Source organism: Sapajus apella, unplaced genomic scaffold (genome assembly GCF_009761245.1).
Source record: "Sapajus apella isolate SASKATOON/1434 unplaced genomic scaffold, GSC_monkey_1.0 scaffold17, whole genome shotgun sequence".
Taxonomy (NCBI): domain Eukaryota; kingdom Metazoa; phylum Chordata; class Mammalia; order Primates; family Cebidae; genus Sapajus; species Sapajus apella.
The window spans coordinates 8,400,288-8,423,319 of NW_022436957.1; the positions used below are offsets into that span (position 1 = coordinate 8,400,288).

Here is a 23,032-nt window from a genome sequence, read left to right on the forward strand (position 1 = left end):
CAAAGGTAATGGCTTCTAAACTTGGATTTTCCTTCCAGAATCCTTCCACTCAGCACATATTTTGAAAAGGACTTTGCTGGCTTTAATGAGAGCATCAAAAACTGGAATGACTTTAGGTTTTCACACAGGGTGCTTTCTACTAGTCAAAGGAATTCTTCGTGATGCATAGGGTGTATCAGTGTTTTATTTCTGCTGAGAAAGAAGGGCTCCAGGAGTTCAAGGAAAGCCCTTTCCTTTTGTTATGGTGAGTTAGGCAGCAGGATTTCTGTCATTCCTTTTGAAATGAAATCTGTCAGAAACAGGAAGATTGCTCACTTTATCTTGATGGACACATTTTCCATTTCAATTAATATACTCTGTATTTTCGGGTCATAGACTCCTGACCTATCAATGTGTTTTTTAGGGAAGGTTGTGGACAGAGGATGGAGGTTTGAATAACTTATCAGTTGTATACTGCTAGTCTGAGCATCATAATTCACTGACGCATGTTCAGCAGGTAAAAAAAAAGTGTTGCTTTTTCAGCTCATTAAAAAAGGACTCAAGCTTTTTTTAAAAAAAAGATCTTGCAAGTACAGAGCCAAAAACTGCTTGCCGTGATACAGAGGGGCAAATTGATGTTTCATGGGGAACATGCTGGTAAGGATGCATTCTTACTAGAAAAGGGATGGGGGTTGATTATTTTTAGATAATTTATTCCAAAAATATAACCTGTTGAGAAAGAAGATGAGAATGCCATTGGAAGCTTATCCTCAACATGCAAGCAAAACAAAAGTAATCAAAAAATCATTAGCAAAGATGACAATACTAGACCAAGCAGTGACCACAAAGTACACATTTGGTTGTGTTTCAGATCTTATTTGGGTAGGGGGAAAAAAATGAAGAAATACAGGCCAATGTAAGATTCTGTTGGCACAGAGAATGGCAGCCTCTGAAATAGAAAGGGCCGATGCATGTATCACCCCTAATTACAGAACATCATCAGTCATTCTTATTTTCCTCAAGACTCAGGCTTGCTCGTGGCACTGTGTTCAGTGGTCACTTAATGGTGTAGAAACACAGTTAAGAAAAACATATTAACAGCGACTCCGTCACCAGAGCACCTGGATTTTCTTCTACCTTCTCTTATTCTTTTGTGTTCTGGTACAGTGTTGCCTTGTGTATATCAATCTATATTTGTATTTATTGTGTCATTGCACTTGATAGGATTTTTCAAATTGAAAGCCTCAGAGCTTACATAGGATTTGTGAGGCATTTTAGTAAGAAAGTTGGGCTACAATATTTTAAATGTTGTTGAGTTCATTTTCATATTTTAAGACTGAATGAGTTCATAATGTCTGAAACAGACTCCTTTCTACTCATTAATCTCCAGAGATGAAAATAACAATCAATACTTTGTCTTTAACTTGTATTTTAAGTTCAAGGGTACATGTGCAGGTTCGTTACACAGGAAAACTTATGTCATGAGGGTTTGTTGCACAGATGATTTCATCACCCAGGTGTTAAGCCTAGTACCGATTAGTTACTTTTCCTGATCCTCTCCCTTCTCCCACCCACCACCCTCAAGTAGGCCCCAGTGTGTGTTGTTCCCTCCATGTGCTCTTACCATCTAGCTCCTACTTATAAGTGTGAACATTCCAGCCAGTGCTTTCTGATGTGCTTACATTTTGCTGAGTGCCTTATGTTTATTCATTCAGTGTTCACAACTATCTTATGAACTTGTTATGATCATTTTTACCATTTTACAGATGAGAAAACTAAACTATAGAATGATGGAGTAATTTGTGCAGGTCACATCACTAGGAAGTTGGGAGTCAGGACTTGAATGCAGGCAATCTGGCTCCAAAGTCTCTCACCAATCAATCATATCAGTTCTCATACTGTAACTGGTATAATAAAAAATAAAAAAATAAAAACATTTATTTGTTTCTTGTGCAAACTAGAAAGTGTCACCTACTTGAAGAGAAAAATTTCTTCCATAATGTGGATACATCAGGAAGTGAGATTTGCATTAGGCAACATGCCCATAGGTTCATCCTCACTGGGAACGTCTAGTGTGTGCCAGAAAATGGTTCCACAGCAGGAGTCCCACCGCTGGTCCGTCAGGGTGGCTTCCAAAGATAATAAAAGCCCAACAATTTCTGCAGCTACTGCCACTCTCACCCTGGTCCAAGCCACCACCCTCAGGGATTGGTGTCATGGCCCCCGAAATGCTTCTACCAGTACCGTGTCCTGTCATCAGCAGGGCAGCTGGATCACATGGCTGCTTGTTCCATTCAGAACAAAAGACTCTATCCAAGAGCCTGTGTGATCTGCGCCCTTCCTATACATCACTTCTTTACCCCTCACCACCCTGCCTCCAACCCCACATCCTTACCTGAGCCACAAGCCTTCAGATTGTTCCTGGGCAGGCTCACATCAGGCAAGTTATGCCTCAGGACCTTTGTGCTTCCTGGTCCCTCTGTTGGAAGTGCTCCCCCTGAAATGTTACCTGACCCGTGCTGATCACTGCAGCACCATCACCCACCACTGCACCCACTCAGCTCTCTATCCTTCCTCCCTGCATTATTTTCCTCCTTAGTGTTTGTAATGACTTGCTCTTCCATCTATTTTACGAATGTATTAGTTTCTTCTTTGTCTCTGAACACTAGCGTGAACACTTTCTTTTTTGTCTGCTTTCTTTCCCAGTGTAATCCCAGAACTGAGAATCCAGTGGGCATTTTACAAATTGACTAAATGAACAAATGAGTGCATTGTGGAGTTGTTTTGCAGAATTAAATGAACTGGCATATGAAAAGCATTTAGAATAAACAATGCTTAGCATGAAATTAATGTTTAATAAATGTCAGGTATCAATAAAAGAATAACATAATAGTTATTGAATGAATGATGCATTTGATACTATTACTTTTTCCTGTGGTGGGAGGAGGGTAATCAAGCTACAGATGTTTTAAATATTTTAATGTACATTTACAGTGTGTGCTAGAGGAGATAATCAGGGACATTGTTTGTGTTCTCTTTTCCTATTGTCTGGAGGGCATACTGTACCACTCTTCTCTAGGCAAGTGGGTGGTTCTCAAACTTCGCTGGACTTGGGAATCACCTGGAGATTTTTAAAAAACTGATCCTGTTTCCCATCCCAGATATTCTGATATAGTCAGTCTGGAGTGTAACTCAGGCATTAGGAGTTTTGAAATGCTCCGTGAGTCATTCTAATGTGCTGCAAAGTTTGGGAATCACTGCCTTAAGCTTTTCACAGAGCTAGCAACAGCCGAAGGAAAAGCCTTCCTCAGTCCCTCTCTATGCTTGGAATCGAGAGTTGTGCCAACCTCGGTTCAAAACACATGCAGCCATTAGCAAGTCACCTAGCTTTAGTAAACTTTACCTTCCTTAATTTTATATCTGTTGTGGAAAATGGCAAAAACCCAGAATCCAGGGCCAGGCTCCACAATTTTAAATTTTCCTCTTCCCTCCCTTTCTTCCTTTCTTCTTTCTTTCCCTTCTGTCATCTGAAGATAAAAGGACAGAATCGTTTTCAAATGTGGCTCAAAAATGGCATGCTCTGAGATGGTGATGGTGCTTTCTTACAGAGGAGATCAGAGAAATAAAGTGTCCACCATGCCTAGGTGACATCATTCTCCCCCAGACATGCCGAGCTGTACCTATTTCAGGCCCAGGAGGGATCAATCTCTGAAGGTCAACTTCCCACCCATTGGGGCCCACTGTGGGAGTATCAGAGGTCTTCCTGGTGTCCTGGGTTCAATCCCTGGCCTCCCCACTTCTTCCCTGTGTCTTAGTGCCTCCCAGCCTGGGGTCTTGTCTGAGGCTCTTACCCTGGTCACTGGGGCTCACTCTGCATTGGTTTTGCTGGCCTACTCAGGGTCTGAAATTCTGTCCTCTGACATCCAGGCCTCTCCATCTGATCTCCTACCCACCTGAGTTCTACCCACCTCTCTTCATCCATCCCAAGAATATACCATATCATGGTAGCCATGTCTAATTTCTGGGTTCAGAAAAGCACCTGAACCCACCCTATAATGCCACCAATCTCAGCCAGGACTTTTCTATTAATAGAATGATGGTGGGACATTGGGGATATCACACTGGTGCAGCCAGCATCATGGGTGTGTGACCCATGCGTTGACATAGGACCCTGGGCTGGGTTTAATGTTCTGCTGTCTTGAAGTTAGTCATGTTTGAATGAAAGGCTCCACATTTTCATTTTGCACTGTTCCTGCAAATTATCTAGTGTGCGCCACACTTCAAATCAGAAGACGTGGTATGGATTGTACCTGGCTTACACCCGAGAAGAGCGTGACCTCAGCCAAGTTATTTTTCTTTCTTGGCATTTGCAAAGAAGGAATGTGAGTGGGGTAAAACTGCCTCCATCATAGGGGAATTTTAAGAATGAAATAAGGTAACAGATGAGTGTCAGCACATGGTGCATAACATGTTAGTTCTCAATGAACACTTCTCTTTTTCCTGTCGTTCCACCTCCCAAGCAGCTAAGTTGAAAAGACACTTCCTTTCTGTTTAAAATGCATTTATATGTTTATTTTCCTAGATAGTGATATATACCTAAAGGACAGATCTTGGAAGGTTTTCATTGACCTTACCTAATTCTTATTAATTACACAGAAAGACAACAGGATTCCTTCTTTGCTATCTTTCTTTATTATATTGAACAATATGTTGTCCAGATGGCATGTAGAGTAGCATCTTCCAAGTCATTTTTAAATGTTCTTCTTTTACTTATTGAAGAAGATTGCATATAGAGAAAATTGAATCAAACCCATGTCATTGAAATAATCTTAGCTTACATTACATTAAGGAGATTTCTATTGTTCAGACTAATAACTCTTCCATGAAAGAAGGCTGCCTTGGACAATGTGCATGAGTGAAGATTAAGAGTCATGGGAGTGGATCTTTGACCATGGGCCCTTAGTGACAGTAAAACAGTATTTTCATCTTAGCTTTGCTATTGGTAAAATACACAAAATAGTACTAGTTCTGCCCTCTCATTCTCAATTTGTGGATCAAATTAGGTATCTGTGGAAGCATTCTGAAAATTTTTGAATGCTATACAATTTTCAAGTTGGGATTATTGATACGACTTCTGAAGTTTAGGTGTTAATGAAAAGATTCATTTGAATCACTTGAAAATCTTTCCATAAAACAAATGCCAAGAGCTAAGTTCTCAACTTCTTTGGAAAGGGTGATGCATTTGGCAACAGGATAACGTGTCACCACCAAAATAATCCCCAATTTTACTGGGGCCAGAAGCCATAGGTATTACCTTCTAAATGTCTAAAACCCTCTGAGGCTGTTTCTCAACGTATCAGTTATAACTTGATAGCTTTTCACAAATCTCTTTTTCTCTACTTATTAATTTAAGTATTAATAGAGAATCTACTGTGTGCCAGATATTGTTCTAGGTACCTGAAATAAATCAGTGAATAAAACCAAGTTCCTTTTCCTCATACAATATATGCTACAGTGTAGAAAGCAAAACAATAAAAATAACCATAAGATTAAGTGTACAGTTTACCCTTGAACAAGATTAAGTATACAGTTGACCCTTGCATGTGGGGCTTAGGGGTGCCAACCCCACATGCAGTCAGAAATCCACATATAACTTTGGATGTCCTCAAAGCTCAATTACTGATAGCGTACTATTGACCAGAAGTCTTACCAATAACATAACAGTTGATTAACACATATTTTGTATATCATATACATTATACTCATGTGCTGTATTCTTACAATAAAGTTAGAGAAAAGAAAATGTTATTAAGAAACTCATAAGGAAGAGAAAATGTATTTATTAATCATTATGTAGAAATAGATCATCATAAAGGTCCCCATCCTCATCGTCTTCACATTGAATATGTTAAGGAGGAAGAGGTGGAAGAGGGGATGGTCTTGCTGTCTTAGGGGTGGCAGAGGAGGAAGAAAATCCGTGTGTAAGTGGACCCGTGCAGGTGAAACCTGTGTTGTTCAAGAGCCAACTGTATTCTACAGCACGTTAGCACATGATTAGTGCTATGGGGAAAAAATAAGTAGAAGAGTGTAAAGGGGATCGGCATGCTGGGGAGCAGGGTTGCATTTCTGAAATGTATGGCCAGGATAGTCCTCTTCAAGAAGATCACATGTGAGCAAGAGGTTGAGAGAGGTGAGGCTGGAACATACGCACATCTGCAGGATAGGCATTCCAGGTTGGAGGAGGAACAGCCAATGCTAAAGCCCAACGCAAAAGTGGCCCAGTGAGTAGGCCATGAAAGAAGCATGATTATGGGTCTCCCCAGATCTTTCTCACTCTCTACCGAAAGACAGGTTTTGAAATTAAAGAGACTATGATTGCCAGGCCAATGCCTAAGACATACATTGATGCCTTGTTTCTCATGTATGTGCTTTCTCCACAGTCACATGACACAGGCAATCCCTTTTGATGACCCTCGGTTAGAGAGCTGCCAAATCATCCCTCCGGCTCCTCGGAAGGTGGAGATGAGAAGGGACCCCGTGCTGGGGTTTGGTTTTGTGGCAGGGAGTGAAAAGCCAGTGGTCGTTCGCTCAGTAACACCAGGTAAGTACCCAATCCCGGTCTTGGTTTCCTGGGACTGTCTGCCACACCCTGCCAGAATGACTACTATTCAGTCTCATAAGTGTCCAGGCTGTAAAAGTTGGATATGTTTTTTCAAAACTTGGATAGAGTCACTTCGCCAGAGGGATAAAAATGCCTCATCAAACTAGGTTTTAAACTGCCAAATCCATCATTATCACCTGACTCAGGAAAATACTGAGCCATCATCTATAATCATGGAAATGACCCACTTCTTAACTTATGAATGCAGACAATAAGAGGCAGGCACGGTACTGTATTACAGTAAGCCCATGATGAACTGCTTAGTTAAAACAAAAAACAAAAAACAAAAAAACAGGAAGTGGTTACAGTAGGATTGAGTCGTTGGGGTAGTTGTATTATTTTACAAGTATACATTCCCCCCCCCTTCTCATTAGAGGCAGAATAAAGGGAAATCCATACTCCATTGCTGTTGGGCTGGACCAGGTGATTGACATTGGCCAATGGCATATTAGCAAAGATGACAAAAGCAAAGGCTTGAGACATGCTTGTGCTGTTGATCTTGTTTCCTGAGCTTCGGCCATGGCTATAAGAAGGGAGTGTTTAGCTGGGCATGGTGGCTTATGTCTGTAATCCCAGTACTTTGGGAGACCAAGTCTGGTGGATCACTTGAGGCCAGAAATTCGAGACCAGACTGGCCAACATGGCAAAATCCCATCTCTACTAAAAAGACAAAAAATTAGCCAAGCATGGTGGCACATGCCTGCCATCCCAGCTACTTGGGAGGCAGAGGCATGAGAATCACTTGAACCCAGGAAGGGGAGGTTGCAGTGAGCTGAGATTGCACTACTGTACTCCAGCCTGGGCAACAGAGTGAGATCCTGTCTCAAAAAGAGAGAGAGAGAGAGAGAGAGAGTTTTCTCCAGGTAGCTGTGACCTCTTCCATCTGAGTCCCATAATGAACACATGAGGCAACAGGCCCGCAGTGGGGAGCCAAGTACAGCCTCATCTGCAGTTTGGTACAGAGCTGTACAGCTAAGCCAGGCTGAAATCATCCAGTCTGCGGTTACCCTGAAGACCCATAACCATGAGAAGAAATGATCATTGGACACCTATTGAGCTTTGGGGTGATTTGTTATACAGCAAATGCTGACTAATACAGTACATGTCAAATCTTTAAAATTCTACAACGTTAGATATTAATGTACTTTCCCTTGATCACTCACATTAGAGTATACAGATGTTCCACTGTCAACACAGCTGAATACAATGGACTATGATACAATCAGCTGAAGTGGGCTGTCTTTGCCTTTGCAGAAACAATGTGCTTTTATTATTTATTTATTATATATGTATTTATATGCTTACTGTAATGGATTCATATTGGATTTATTTTCAGAAAAAAAGGAAATTATCTTCCATGTCCTATCTTTCCAGGATTTTGCAAATCAGTAACAGAGTTCAGCAGTAAAGTACTACACTTAGGAGCACAGACTCTGCCATCAGATTGCCTGAGTCTGACTCCTACCTCTGCCCCTTTTTAGACTTTTTAGCTTCCATGTGAAATTCCCTGCATTTCAGTTTGATGTAACTTCTCTACATCCTCTGTATAATGGGGATCAGAGTAGTATCTACCTTGTAGGGCTATGGAGAGGATACAATATATTAGAAGAGTGCTGAGTACATCCTGGTCTTTCCGTAGATGTTTATTTTTCTTGTTATCATTATTTAACTCTAAAAGGTTTGGCCAGTTGAGTCTCTCAATTAAGGGAAACAAACGCCAACTAGCGTCTGGTATAGATGTTTAAATTTGATTTAATTTTTTATTTTTCATTATTTTGACATAATATGCCCCAGGGCAAGCAACCCAAATAATTAACCACTTTAGACTTGTGTTATCTGCTAAAGTTTTTTATTTCATTAAATATGGGTCATATTTTAGTTCTCTGTGTAGGACTGTTGAGCTTGACACAATTGAGAATTCTCAAAACAGATTTGTTGCTTCTTTTGTTAACATGCTTTGTAAAACAAAAATAGAAACAATGTAGATAGTATAGAAGAGAAAGTAAAAAAAAAATAACAAACCTGAATTCCTACTACCAAGAGATAGCCATTATTGATGTAGACAGAGATAATGTGTATAGTAGAGATAATTCCATGCATACACAAGCACACATATGTATTACATATCAGATAATATATTTTATACATACATAAAACATATATGTAGATGCGTGTGTGTGTATGTACACACATTTTTCCTAAATGGAATAATATTTGGCATGCTGTTTTATAATATTGGGATACTCTAATACCTCTGATTATGAGATTATCCAAAGTATGTGTCTTCCCAGAAGCTGAATGGAGATTCAGAGTCTTATTTTTCTTTTTTTTTGTATCATCTCACTGTTCCTACAACCTCTCTCCTTCTTTGCCCTCAGGTCTCCTTAGCGTCAAAGACACTAATACCTACTGTTATACAATTTTGAGAAGAGCAGAAAGAAAGTAAAAACAAAGGTCAAAGAGTACTATTTCCAGTTATTTTTATGAGTGAAATTGCTGGTCATACAAGCTGTGTCTTTCATAAAAATGACTCTACAGAAGTACCAAGTGACTTCAGTGCGTGACTAGATCTTCTATAGTAGGCAATCCAGACTTCAAAGTGAAGGCCATGAGACGGTTCTCTTGAAGTGTGCCACTCTTTTGTATTTTGGATTGGACAGTGTGTTTCTTCTCCAGAATTCCTGATTAAAGTTGCTTGATTAGACAAGAATAGTTTCATTTGATCAAAATGCATAGGTCAAATGTAAGAGTGTGTTAATCTGAGAGTGGCTTTCTTATTAGAATAGTTAACATTCATCCTTCAGTTACTTTGAAAATTTTTCTGTATTTGACCAGCATTTGATTTCTAACCACTTGTTTGACTAAATTTGAGTGATTGCTTGCACATCATTTAATACTTACAGTAAGTTTCCCAAGTGGTTTTTCTGAATTCCTTATGCGTGCAAACACTGAATCCCACATCTGTAAAATGAATATTTTCTATCACTAATATGAGGACAAGTTAAGGTTCCCCTACTCTCTTACTTCACAGAAGGAAGACGAATTTATGCTACAGCTTAAGTGACATATATGCCTAGTGTCTGGGTGGGTAGAAAACAACTGAATTACTTTCAGTTCCATGTTCTGGTTATGAAGTGCTCATTTCAATTACTAAATGAAGTAACAGCAAAAATATTTGAAAGATAACCTTTCAGCTGCACCTATCACCCGGTGTCAGACCTGTGGAAATATAGTTAAAATTATAGTACCATATGCTACCATATCAATATTTGGGAGGTAATTGCACATGTCTAGAGCTCAATCCAGGTAATTGTTTTTAGGTCTTACTTGAATACAGATGTATGCTTCACACAGATGTGATTTTAAGTTTATGTGTCAAGAGGCCTGGCAGTGACTAGGTTCTGAATTACAGGAGCAAGTTCAAAGGAGACACTGGCCATTCTAAACTTGCAAGTGTCCAAGCTAAGATCTAGACCTACCTTCAAGTCAAATCTTTAACCTGTGTGAATCTCAATTATCTTATTATATGGAAGGGATTATAGTATTCTGTGAAGTTACTAGGCCAAGAATTTAACCCATTGCCTTGTGCTTCGAGAAATGCATTATCTCACCCTGCACCCCTGCAGGGTAACAAGATCCCCAGGTGATTCACAATAAAGTGTGAGAAGCGCTGCTAGACTGAGTCTCAACCTTGCTTGTAAAGTTTTAGAAAAATGTGGATGCCTGGGTCCCACCCCAAAAGATTCTTATTTAATTGGTCAGGGTACAGCCTCAGAAATGTCCGAAGAACACCCAAGTGTGGCTGTTTCAGTTTTGCTGATAGCACCATTTGCTCACAGTGAATCATGATCAGGGGAGGAGGCTTAAGATGGGTCGCCAATATTTTTCTTACCTGTTCTTCATTCTCCTTTGTCTCCAGGTGGCCCCTCGGAAGGCAAGCTGATCCCGGGAGATCAGATTGTAATGATTAATGATGAACCGGTCAGCGCTGCACCCAGAGAGCGGGTCATCGATCTGGTCAGGTGGGTGAGTCATTCACCTGTGTCCTGTCTGCCTTGAAGGCTGCTGCACAGTTCTGAGATCTGAACTAGCAGAGGAAGAGCCTCCTGTGGGACAATTTAGGACAGAAACACAAGCCAACACATTCACATCATTGAAAATGCTGCTGACACTGACCTGTAGTATAAAAACACATGCTCCATAAACACAAAATACCTCATTGTCCACTCTCTGTTAACACTGAGGGTACATATGCTTCAGTTGAAAATTTTTATGACTCCTATATCCAAAGTTTGCATTTTATTCCTTCCAGAATTACTAACACATTGATTTTTCGTAATCAGGGAGATCAAAATGCAATACCTGAATTCACCGTAAGTGATGAGTAATTTTATGTACATAATCCCATGGATATACAAACATACAGTTCACTGATACTTCATATTCGACTAAGTGCTTCATTACTGAATTTTGAGATTATCTAATGTGGCGATAGGATGATTAGGTCAAGGCTAAGAGTTTATAAAACACACTTGGTTTATTGGTTTGGTTTTATTGTAGATATAAGTAGTTTGTTATGTGATATTCTTAATGGGGCACCAGAAAATGTGTTTTGTGTTAAAAATATTGGTCAGGAACCCCCTTAGAAGCCCACTGGAGTTATACTTCCTTACTGAATTTACAGAAAAAGAGATCTTTACAAGTTTTTCAAATGAAGAAGCTGGGCCTATCATATGAATGTATTCATTCATGCTATGGGAGTGTTAAGGAATAAGGAGACATGACATTTGTCTTTTATAAACTGATATTTTCAACCAAGATTGAAGCCAAAGCTGAGGTTATCAGAACACTTTTCCCTGAAGAGGGGATTTCCTAACATTTATGCCCAGTCATTACAAAAAGTATTAGGTTGGTGCAAAAGTAATTGCGATTTTTGCTGTTCCAATTGCAAAAACAGCAGTTACTTTTGTACCAACCTAATCCATCTGTACTTTGGGAAAGGGATTAAGTGGAGTATTTCTGGGGTCTTTCAGAGGAAGTTTTTTCTCAAGCCTAGTTCAGCTTTTGCTTCACAAAGAGGTTCTGGAGGGTCAAGAACTCTTGGAAAAACTGGGAGAGGGGCAAAAAGAGAAATAGAAAGAGAAGGCACTCACTTTTAGTATAAGCAGTCATCCCAGTTTTAGCATTTAAAAGGCCCATATCCCAGGAAAACCCCCTCTGTCCTGGAATGGTTGGTCACTGCTATGGTCTAAATGTTAGTGTCCCCCCAAAATTTGTATATTAGAACCTAATACCCAATGTGATTTGTATTAAGAAATGAGGCCTTTAGAGAAGTGATTAAGTCATTAGGTCTCTGCCATCATGAATGGGATTAGTATCCTTATAAAAGGTTGAAGAGAATTGCCTTGCTCCTTCTCCCATGTAAAGACACAGTGACAAAATGCCATCTTTGAGTAATGGGGCCTTTACCAAACACCAAATCTTCTGGAAGATCTTGGACTTCACTTCCTCCAGAACTGTGAGAAATAAATTTCAATTATTTGTGAATTACCCAGTGTAAGGTATTTTGTTATAGCAGCTCTAACAGACTAAGACAGTCACTCTATTTCAGACTGGGCTTAATGGTCACCCTGCTTCATCTGGGCTTAGTTCCCAGTTGACTAGAAAAGTCATACCTTTACTTCTGGGGCATCCAGATCTCCAAAGAATGGTCTTACACAGGAGCAGACACTGACACTGCATCAGGAACAAGATCTGGGAACGTCTCCAATCTTTCTATGGACAAGGGGAGCTAGAACAGGGAAAGATTCTGTATGTAAGAGCCCTTGGGAGGGAGCAGTAGTGTTCATTTGGAATAACTTCTCTCTTGAGATATGTGTGGGTGTCAGCAGGGGCACACCTCATCTAGGCAGGCTCTGAACCTTCTATTAGCTTGCATCCTGGAGTGCCATGTTTGGGCTTGATGGCAGAAGTTGCGTGGACATTTTGTTGTCCCCTAGGTATGCACCTCTGTGATTATTACTATTGATTTCTGTGCTTGGAGGATGATAGAAGAAATAAAATGTCTATGTTTAGGTTGGCTGTGATTTAATTGCCTGCTGCAGGACAGTGACAGAGAAAAACCTATCTGAAAGTGTGATCATTTCCTAGCAATTCTTCCAGGGATATGTAAAAAGACTATTTACAAAGAAGATATTTTCTTTCTGGTTTAATGCTTGTAGAAGAAAATGGCATATCTGTAAACAAAGCGCTCTCTCTAGAACTTTACATATAATAAAAAGAGCCAGTTAAAAGAGAGGATGGCAAACAGCTCCAAGTTCAAATCCAGCCTGCCACATGTTTTTGCAAAGTCCCTGAGCTAAGAAAGGTAGGGGTTTTTTTTAACCATTTTTCAAAAGTTGAAAAATATATTTTGTGAGACATGGAAATCATATACAATTCAGATTTTAGTATCCATAAATATTTTGGTGGGTATAGCCATGTTTGCTCATTTACATTTGATCTATGTCTGCTTTCCTGCTACAACAGCAGAGTTGAGTAGTTGCAACAGAAACTACCTGACTCACAACCTTTTCACTCTTATTAAACCACAATGTTAAAATAATGTATGTCTCACTAATGAAAATGATCACACATTAGAAAATATTCCTATGCCTTCCCATAAGCTTACTCATCTGTCTGCCATAATGTGTACTAGCCTAAACATTTAACTCTTGTAAAAGAATCCCCTTTTTACTGGGCCCTTCAGCTGATACATGTTTTGAGGTCTATATCTTACACAAGATAAATTCCCTTTCTGTATAAAAAAAAAAAAAAACATCCCATTTTCTGAGCCACTAAGGAAATTGGGAAAAACACTCATCATTTTGATAACACTGTAAATTTCTCTCTTTAAAAATTGGCATCCATTTACTGGCTTTAGTGGTGTAGTCTTGTTTTGTTCCTTTTACCCCATCACAGCATGTGTTCATGGATCATTTTTTGTTCCCAGATACATTTGTTTCTTGGTGGATTATTTTTCTTATCATTGGGTTACTCTATTATAGAAAAGTATTCTTTTCTTGTGAAAATGAAAAAATTTCGCAGAAACCAATTTACTGCTATACTAACGACATTTTGGTTTTTCATGTAGTCTCGAAAAGCTATAATTGCTGCACTGAAATTAGATGAGTTCTGTTCACTTCATAGTCTTCTAAGTTGTTAACTCTAACTCAGACTTTATAGTGTTTGAGGAGCAAAATCTTTGAAGAATCCATGCCCTTTACAAATTACCATATCTTTCTTCTTTAAAAGTATCTAAGAATGACTTTCTTTTCACAATTAGACTAATTACCTTGAAGCACTCTCCAAAATTTTATTTTTAAGAAGTAAGGAGTATTACTTCCCATAGAATCATTATGAATTGTGCCCTGCCTTCCCACTCCCAAGGCTGGCTGGCCCAATTAAATTCATTTGACATCCACAAAGAAGTATTGAGGATTAACAGACATCATGTAAGGCACTGAGCATATATAGATACATAGGCATAATTCTTGCCCTTGAGGAGAAGACTTCTATCTAATTAATTTCCCTATATTTATGACAGGACAAGGTTGTTGACGAGGGTAGTCAACATTTGGTAGGAATGTTTGGTGGAGATGGATGGTGTGTTAAAGGATGTTATTGATGGTAGTAAAGAGTAGCCATCAACGCGAAGTGAAAGAGCAGGTTTATGCATGAGAAGGGAGTTGTAAAATAGATCTTTTCTTTGACCCTGAAAACCCCAGACCTTCCTTATGAACACTCACTTTCCAACCTGCAGATATTTAAAAAATCCATTGCCTAGGTGGCTGTCCTGAATCACAACCTCAAAATTTGGTCCTTCAAGGCAGCAACATAAATCTACTAGCTGCTGTTAGACTGAGTGCAGGAAACTTTTTGGATTAGAGATGCAATTGGGAACCTGGTAAATGCCATATACCTTTCCCTCCATCCAGAAAAACCCACATGTATACAAAGTTCTGCATACAATATTAGAATGTTTTTTGATCCCCTAAAGTTAGTCCCAGTTTTAGAGCCGGTGTAGCAGACTCTGAGAACGCTGTCTCCCTTCCTCCCCCTTCCTCAGCACCAGATACTAACATTGAAGAGTCAAGCACATAAACAAGTTGATCTTATCCTTTTCTATCAGGGCAGTTGAAGTGGAAAATTGCCCATCCCATAATAAGAAGGTACAGTGGTCAAACTGGAGACTAATTCCCCATTGTCCCAACATCTGTAATAGGGCAGCTAACTATCCTTCCCTCTGACTTCTGCCACTACTTATGTTGATTATTCCTGCTGATCTAATTGATGAGCAGTGTTATAGCTATGGCTATTTATCTACAGAGGGTTGCTCACATCTGCCAGACATGTCACCCTTCTGTTACTAATATCCTGGGAATTGGAGAGCTTTCCTGGGTAGCAATAGTGTTCTTTCAATAAGAAAGTAACTGTAATAAGAAATAAGAATAAATGATAGGGGAGCGACATTAATAAGGTGGCAAAATGAGGTTCCCCATAGGTATCCCCCACAGCAACTATAATCTGGCAGCCACCTATGGACAAAAGTGGCTTTGTGGGAGCTTTGAGATCCAAGTTGGTCACTAAACCCTGGTGCAGCCCAAGACCAAGGAGGGCCATTTTGAGAAGGCAGACCCACCGAGGCCTTGGTGGCAGACTCACTGACTATGATCCCAAATACAGACCCAGAAACAACCACATCCCCCTGTGGAGTTGGCTGCAGTCCTATTTGGCCTTGGTCCTACAAGGGGCCTACAAAGAGTCATACCTACTTGGGCCTTGGGTAACAGATCTGCTGACCTTGGCCCCAGTTGTAGACCCTAAAGTAGCTTGTGACCAAGCTCCAGCCTCTCTCAGCCATTTTCTGGGAGCAGTCCCACCTGTCCAGGGACCTGCTGGGAAACAGGCCAATTCATACCCCCAGAGGTAGGCCTGTACCTTTTGAAACATCCCTGTAATTCAGCTCCAGCCTCTCTCAGCCATAATCTAGGAGCAGTCATGCCCACCCAGAAACCCTCTGGGATGCATATTCATTTGTGTCCCCTCAGGCAGGCCTACTGATCTCTATCTGAATGTGGATCCTCAAGTGGCCCTATAACCTGGGTCTAGCTCCTCTCAGCCATGGTCAGGGAGTGGCCCTGCCTGTCCAGGGCTCCAGAAGGAGACAGGTTCCTCTGTTCCCTAGAGGTAGACTTGCCAACCTTGATCCAACTGCAGATCCCAAAACGTCCCTGAAACTCAATTTCAGCCACTCTCATCCGCTGTTCAGGAGCAGTCCTGCCTCCCTGACCCCACCCAGGGATCTGCTGAGTCATATGCCCATTTGTGCCATCACAGACAGGCCTGCCAGCCTTGGTCCAACTACAGATCTTAAAGTAGCACTGTGATCCAGCTCCAGCCCTTGCACAGCCACAGTCCTTCCCACCCAGGAAACCATGAAGAAGCATGTCCATCTGTGTCCCCAGAAGCAGACCTGTGGATCTTGATCTTGACTGTGGACCCTGAAGTAGCCCTATGACTCATTCCCAGCCCCTCTCAGCCACAGTCTAGGACCAATTCTTCTTACTCAGAAACCCACCCAGTGGTCCAGCAGTAACCGTCCCAAGGATCTGGTGGAAGCCACAATGATCTGTGTACCTAGTAACAGGCCCATGATCTGTGGAAACTTGTCCTAGCACCAGCCCAATTAATGAGGAACCTAGAAGTATTCCAGTCCACTCAGGGAGGAGATAGGATCCATGCTCTCCCAAGGCTCTCCCATTGCAAGACCCCATTATAGATCTAGCGGTAGTCACATGATCTACCTCTACAGTAATGGCAGAGGCAATCTCATCAGTCAACAAGAGAAGGTCTTTACCTGCTGAAACCAGCCTGTAAAGACTGGAAGAGGGCCAGTTATGGTTACTCACATCTGTAATTCCAGTACTTTGGGAGGCCAAGGCAGGTAGATCGCTTGAGGTCAGGAGTTTGAGACCTGCCTGGTCAACATGGTGACACTCAGTCTCTACTAAAAAAAAAAAAAAAAAAAAAAATGAGCCTGCTGTGGTGGTGTGAACCTGTAGTCCCAGCTACTCTGGAGGCTGAGGTGGGATGATCACTTGAACCCAGGAGGCAGAGGTTGCAATGAGCTGAGATCACACCACTGCACTCCAGCCTGGGCACCAGAGCAAGACTCCATCTTTAAAACAAACACACACGACTGAAAGAGATGTTTGCCCCCTCAAATGCACAGATACCAATTCAAGGCTATATGAATCATGAAGAATCAAGCAAACATGACACCCCAAAAAGAAACTATTAAGCCTTCAGTAAACAGCCTCTAACATATATAATTTGAGATACATAAATTGCATGAAAAATAATTCAAAATAATCACCTCGATGAAGCTCAGTGGGATATAAGAGAACGCAGACCACTAGGCAAAAACAAACAAACAAAAAATATACATACACAAAATAAAATGTTGTTTAATAAAGAAATAAAGGCCAGGCATGGTGACTCGCGCTTGTAATTCCAGCACTTTGGGAGGCCAAGGCGGGCAGCGGCTTGAGCTCAGGAGTTAAAAACCAGCCTGGGCAACATGGCAAAACCCCATCTCTACAAAAAAAAAATACAAAAATTAGTCAGGCATGGTGGCCTGTATCTGTAGTCCCAGCAACTTGGGAGGCTGAGGTGGGAGGATGATTTCAAGCCAGGAGGCAGAGGTTGCAGTGAGCCAAGATCACACCACTGTACTGTAGCCTGGGCAACAGAGCCAGACCTTATTTCAAAAAAAATAAAAGAAAAAAGGAAAGGAAAAGAGAGGAGAGGAGAGGGGAGGGGAGGAGAGGGGAGAACCATTAAAAAGGACCAAATGGAAATCCTAGAGCTAGAGCATACAGTGACAAAACTGAACATTTTAATAGCTTCAACAGAAAACTCAATTATGCAACAGAATCAGTGAATGTGAAGATAGGCTATTTGAAATTACCCATTTAGAGGAACAGAAAGTAAAAAGAATCAAAAAGAGTAAAGGAAGCATACAAGACCTATGAGATACCATTAATTGAATGAATATATGCATTATGGGAATATTAGAAGGAGAAAAGGAAAAAAGGGAAGAAAGCTTATTTAAAGAAATAATAGCTGAAATGTCCCAAATCTTGAAGGGATATGGACATCCAGATTTATACAAATCAAAGGATCTCAAGGAGAATCAATTCAGACTGCTCTAAGCCACATTATAACTAAATTGTCAAAAGCCAAACACAGACATAGAATATTGAAAGCAACAAGATAAAAGCTACTTGTCACATACAAGAAAACTCTTATAAAACTATCAGTGGATTGCTCATCAGAAACCTTGCAGGCCAGGAGTGGATGATATATTCAAAATGCTGAGAAGAACTGCCAACAAAGAATACTTAGCCAAGGGCAGTGGTACCTACCTGTAGTCTCAGCTGTTTGGGAGGCTCAGGCTAGAGGATTGCTTGAGCCCAGGAGTTTGAGACCAGCCTGGGCAACACAGTGAAATCCCATCTCAGAAAAAGCTGTCCTTCAGAAATAAAAAAGAGAGAAAGATATTCCTAGATAAACACAAGCTGAAGGAGTTCATTGCCACTATTTCTGCCTTAGAAGAAATGCCACAGGGAGTTCTTCAAGTTGAAATGAAAGGATGCTATGTAACTACCTGAAAACATATGAGAGTATAAATTTCACTGATAAAGGAACTGCACAGTTAAATTCAGAGTACTCTAATACTGCAATGGTAGTGTATAAATAACTTTTAACTACAGTATGAAAGTTAAAAGACAAAAGTATTAAAAAATAACTACAGCTACAACTTGTTAATGAAAATACAGTATGTGAAGTATTACATCAATAACATATAATTTGGAAGGAGGGAGAATTAAAAGTGTGGAGTTTTATATACAATTGAAATTAGGTTGTTATCAGCTTAAAATTAACTGTTATAACCATAAGGTGTTTTATGTAAGCCTCTTGGTAACCACAAAGAAAAAACTATTAGTAGATACACAAAAGATAAAGAGAAAGGAATCAAAGTATATATTTTAAAATATTAACAAATCACAGGGGTACAGAGGAGGAGAGGATGAAAGTGACAAAGGCACTACAAAACAGCCTGAAAACAATTAACAAAATAACAATAGTCAAACAATAGTTAGTTTGTTCAATAGATAGTTTGATAATACTCAAACCTTTCTATAATGGGAACTGTAGAAGGAGAAGAAAGACAAAAGGGGCCAGAAAGCATACCTTTAAAAATAATTACTGACAAATGAGATTACATCAAGCTAACAGCATCTGCACAGCAAAGGATACAGTCAACAAGATAAAAGGACAGCTCATAGGATGGAACAAAATATTTGCAAACTATTCATCTGACAAGGTATTAATAATAATAATATATAAGGAGCTCAAATAGCTGAATAGGAAAAGAAGAATAGTCCAATTAAAAGTGGGCAAAAGTTCTGAATAGACATTTCTCAAAAGAAGACATAAAAATGACCAACAGGTATATAAAAAATGCTCAACATCACTAATCACCAGAGAAATGCAAATCAGAGTCACAATGAGATATCATCTCACTGCAGTTAAAATGGCTTTTATTAAAAGACAGGCAATAACAGATGCTGGAGAGGACGTTGAGAAAGGGAACAGTCATACTATCAGTGTTGGTGGCTATGTAAACTAGTACAGCTACTAGGAAATACAATATGGAGGTTCCTAAAAAATACTACTAGATATATATTCAAAATAAAGGAAATCAATATATCAAAGAGATATCTATACTCTCATGTTTACTGCAGCACTATTCACAATAGCCAAAGTATGAAATCAACCTAAGTGTTCATCAATGGATGAATGGATAAAGAAAATGAATGTGGTGTATACACACAGTGGAATATTATTCAGCAATAAAAAAGAAATCCTTTATTTGCAGCAACATGTATGGAACTCCAGGTCATTAGGTTAAGTGAAATAAGCCAGACACAGAAAGACAAATATTGCATGTTTTTATTCATATGTGGCAGCTTAAAAATTGGATCTCAGAAAGATAGAGAGTAGTTGATAGTTGCCAGTGGCTGAGAAGGATGCAGTGGAGGGAGGGATAGAGAGATTAACAAATGGGCACAAAAATACAATTAGATGAATAAATAAGACCTGGTGTTTTATAGATCAGTAGAGTGACTACAGTTAATAGTAATATATTGTATATTTCAAAATAGCTAGAAGAGAATTATTCAAGTGTTTCCAATATAACGAAAAGTTAAATGTTTAAGATGATAGTTATCCCAATTACCCTGATTTGATCTTACTCATTATATGAATATATCAAGATATTACATGCACCCCCAAAATATATACATCTATTATGTATCAATAAAAAAAGCTTATTAAAAAATTATAATAGTGGAAAACTTTTCCATTGTGGGGATAGATAGCAACACTTAGTTACAGGAAGCATATAGATTTCTAAATCAAATTTAATCCAAAGGCTGGACATGGTGACTCACACCTGTAATCCCAGCATTTTGGGAGGCCAAAGTGGGAGGATCACTTGAGGCCAAGAGTTTAAGACCAGCCTGATCAACATAGTGAGACCTTGTCACTACAAAAAAAAAAAAAAAAAAATTTAAATTAGCTGGGTGTGGTGATACACACCTGTAGTTCCAACTACTCGAGAGGCTGAGGCAGGAGAATCAGGTGAACCCAGGAGCTGAGGCTGCAGCGAGCTATGATGGCACCACTGCACTGCAGCCTGGGTTACAGAGAGAGATCCTATCTCAAAAATCAAATCAAATCAATCCAAAGAGGAGTACACCAAGACATATATTAATCAAACTACCGAAAATCAAAGATAAAGAAAACATTTTGAAAGCAGCAAGAAACTAGAAACACATCATATTAAAAGGAGTGCCAATACCACTGTCAGCAGATTTCTCAGCAGAAACCCTACAAATCAGGACCTAGTGGTCGAAAGCGGGTCAAGTCTAATGATGTGGCACATTAAGTTTTCCCTACTTCGTGTGCCCAGCAAATGACAGAGCTATAATTGGACTTTAGAACCTGAGTCTTACCTTCTATGCCCAGTAGACACACTCCATTTTTGGAATATACACAGGTAATGTGTCTCCTCTCCCAGGATTGCTAAGCAGTTGCCTTGATTTTAGTAGGGAATTCTCAGGAGTAACTGCTTATTGCATTTGGTGGGAGATTGGCAAAATGATTCAGAGCAAAATAGACCATTTAGAAGGGATCCATGTAAAAATTAGATCTTGGCACACTTGTCTTTTTATCAGCCCCTCCTCATCAGAATTATAATTGAAAGTCAAATCAGATCATGTTCCAGGGGCACTCTGTCTGCGGAAGAATACATTAGAAAGATCACCTTCCTGTCTAATGTTAGCTGAACTTAGGTGCACCATGATGCTGCTTAGTAAAATAACAAAGCAGAGCCAGGTGCAGTGGCTCACGCCCATAATCCCAGCACTTTGGGAGGCCAATGGGGTTGGAACACGAGGTAGGGAGTTCGATACCAGCCTGAACAACATAGTGAAACCCTGTTTCTACTATAAATACAAAGATTAGCAGAGCATGGTGGCACGTGCCTATAGTCCCAGCTACTCGGGAGGCTGAAGCAGGAGAATCACTTGAACCTGGGAAGCAGAAGTTGCTGTGAGCTGAGATTGCACCATTGCACTCCAGCTTGGGCGACAGAGTGAGACTTTGTCTCAAAAAAAAAAAAAAATGATATCTACCAAGCATCTGACACATAAAATATGCACAGTGATGTATAATATAATAAGGCCTTATTATATTAAGACCAGCAAGCAACTCCAGAAACAGCTCTGTGGTGTGCTGACACTACAAATTGTAATCTCACCTTATATCTACATGCAGTGTACATGTTTTCTGGTAATTGCAAATTATAGAGTCTGAGGAGAAAGAGGCTGGTGATCCTAGAAAATGGAAAGCGTGAGAAAACATTATAACAAGGCTAAAGTTAAAAAAGGGATTTGGGAGCATAGTTCATAAAAGCTATAATTATATGTAATGATGGAAATTAATAAGAAAAATGGCTTCACCCAAATTATCTTAATGTCCTTAGATTTTGTTAATGACAATCTCCCACTCACTTATTAAGTCTGTTCACTACTGTAGATGCTTTTATACAACTCATGTTTGGAAAATGAATGTTAAAGATTAAAGAATCAGAATAAATTTCAAATTAGGGCTTGTTTTCAATGATCTCATATGGTTGTCACTACTGAATGTCTTAACATCTTATATTAAGAAAAAAATGGAAGGAGGTAATTATTGAACCAATGCCATGTTCTGTTCATCCTTTGGAACTACAAATTTGCAAAATATTTTTCTCTAAGTATGTGAAAAGACAAAAAGAAGTCATCTTGGCGAGGCTGTACATTTTCCTTGTGGTCAGATCATGCCCAGAACCAAAGTATAAGCCTTATTCCCTAGAGAGAATGGAGAGTTATGGGAGCTTACAGCGAAATCTATTTTTACAGATAACACAGTGGGTGGGTGTGGTGGGCAAGAATCTCAGGCCACATACTCAGATGTGAGAGAAATGTAACATTATTTATATATTATCTATAATAATCTAATATTTATTTCAAATCCCCATTTCAGTGTATGTTCAATTCATCCTGTTTTCCCTAGTGCTGAGTCGACCTTTAGAGGGGCTGTTTTAATGAGAGGAGGTATTGGGAAATGTGAAGTGTATCCACTCCTTGGTCACATCGTCTGTCCTACCAGAGCTTGCTGAGATATATTTGTACCCACCTGTTCTGTCTTTGACTAGTCACCTAGAAAGGAAGCCAGCGTGCACCCCTTGTTCACCATTGTCAACACTCCCTTAGCCATTTCTCTGTCATCTTGCATGCACTTGCCACTCCTGAGCCATTTTGGGACGTAGGATAATCTCTGGAGTTAATTTCCTCCAGAATCGTGTCACCTGCCCAGGGTTCTGACCAGGAATGAAGGCACAGGTTGCTGTGCTCTTTAATTCTTCAAGGCTATCTGGGGGTTCCCAATTGGTTCTTCCTGGAGAATCAGCTTCTGAAAAGATGGGGAGCATGCCTGCCCTTTCACAGGCAACTATGAGTCTGGGCCCTTTGCTTGTCCTGTGGTTCACCTCGTTTTCCCCCGTTCTTAGACTCATTCCCATTCAAGGGAGGAGTAAGCTTTACTCCAGTTTATGTAATACCCATCTGTATTAGTCCATGTTCATGCTGCTAATAAAGACATACCCAAGACTGGGTAATTTATAAAGAAAAAGATGTTTAATGGACTCACAGTTACACGTGGCTGGGGAGGCCTCACAAT

The 23,032-nt window shown here is 39.9% G+C and overlaps 1 protein-coding gene across 7 annotated transcripts in view; it reads left to right on the forward strand.

Moving 5' to 3' along the window:
* Nucleotides 1-23,032, forward strand: part of FRMPD4 (FERM and PDZ domain containing 4) — an 895,030-nt gene that overhangs the window by 762,364 nt on the left and 109,634 nt on the right. For all 7 annotated transcript variants that reach the window (XM_032285792.1, XM_032285788.1, XM_032285789.1 and 4 more), the window contains 2 exons: nt 6,420-6,580; nt 10,560-10,662. In XM_032285792.1, the coding sequence (XP_032141683.1) occupies nt 6,420-6,580; nt 10,560-10,662 (264 nt within the window). The remainder of the gene's footprint in view (nt 1-6,419; nt 6,581-10,559; nt 10,663-23,032) is intronic.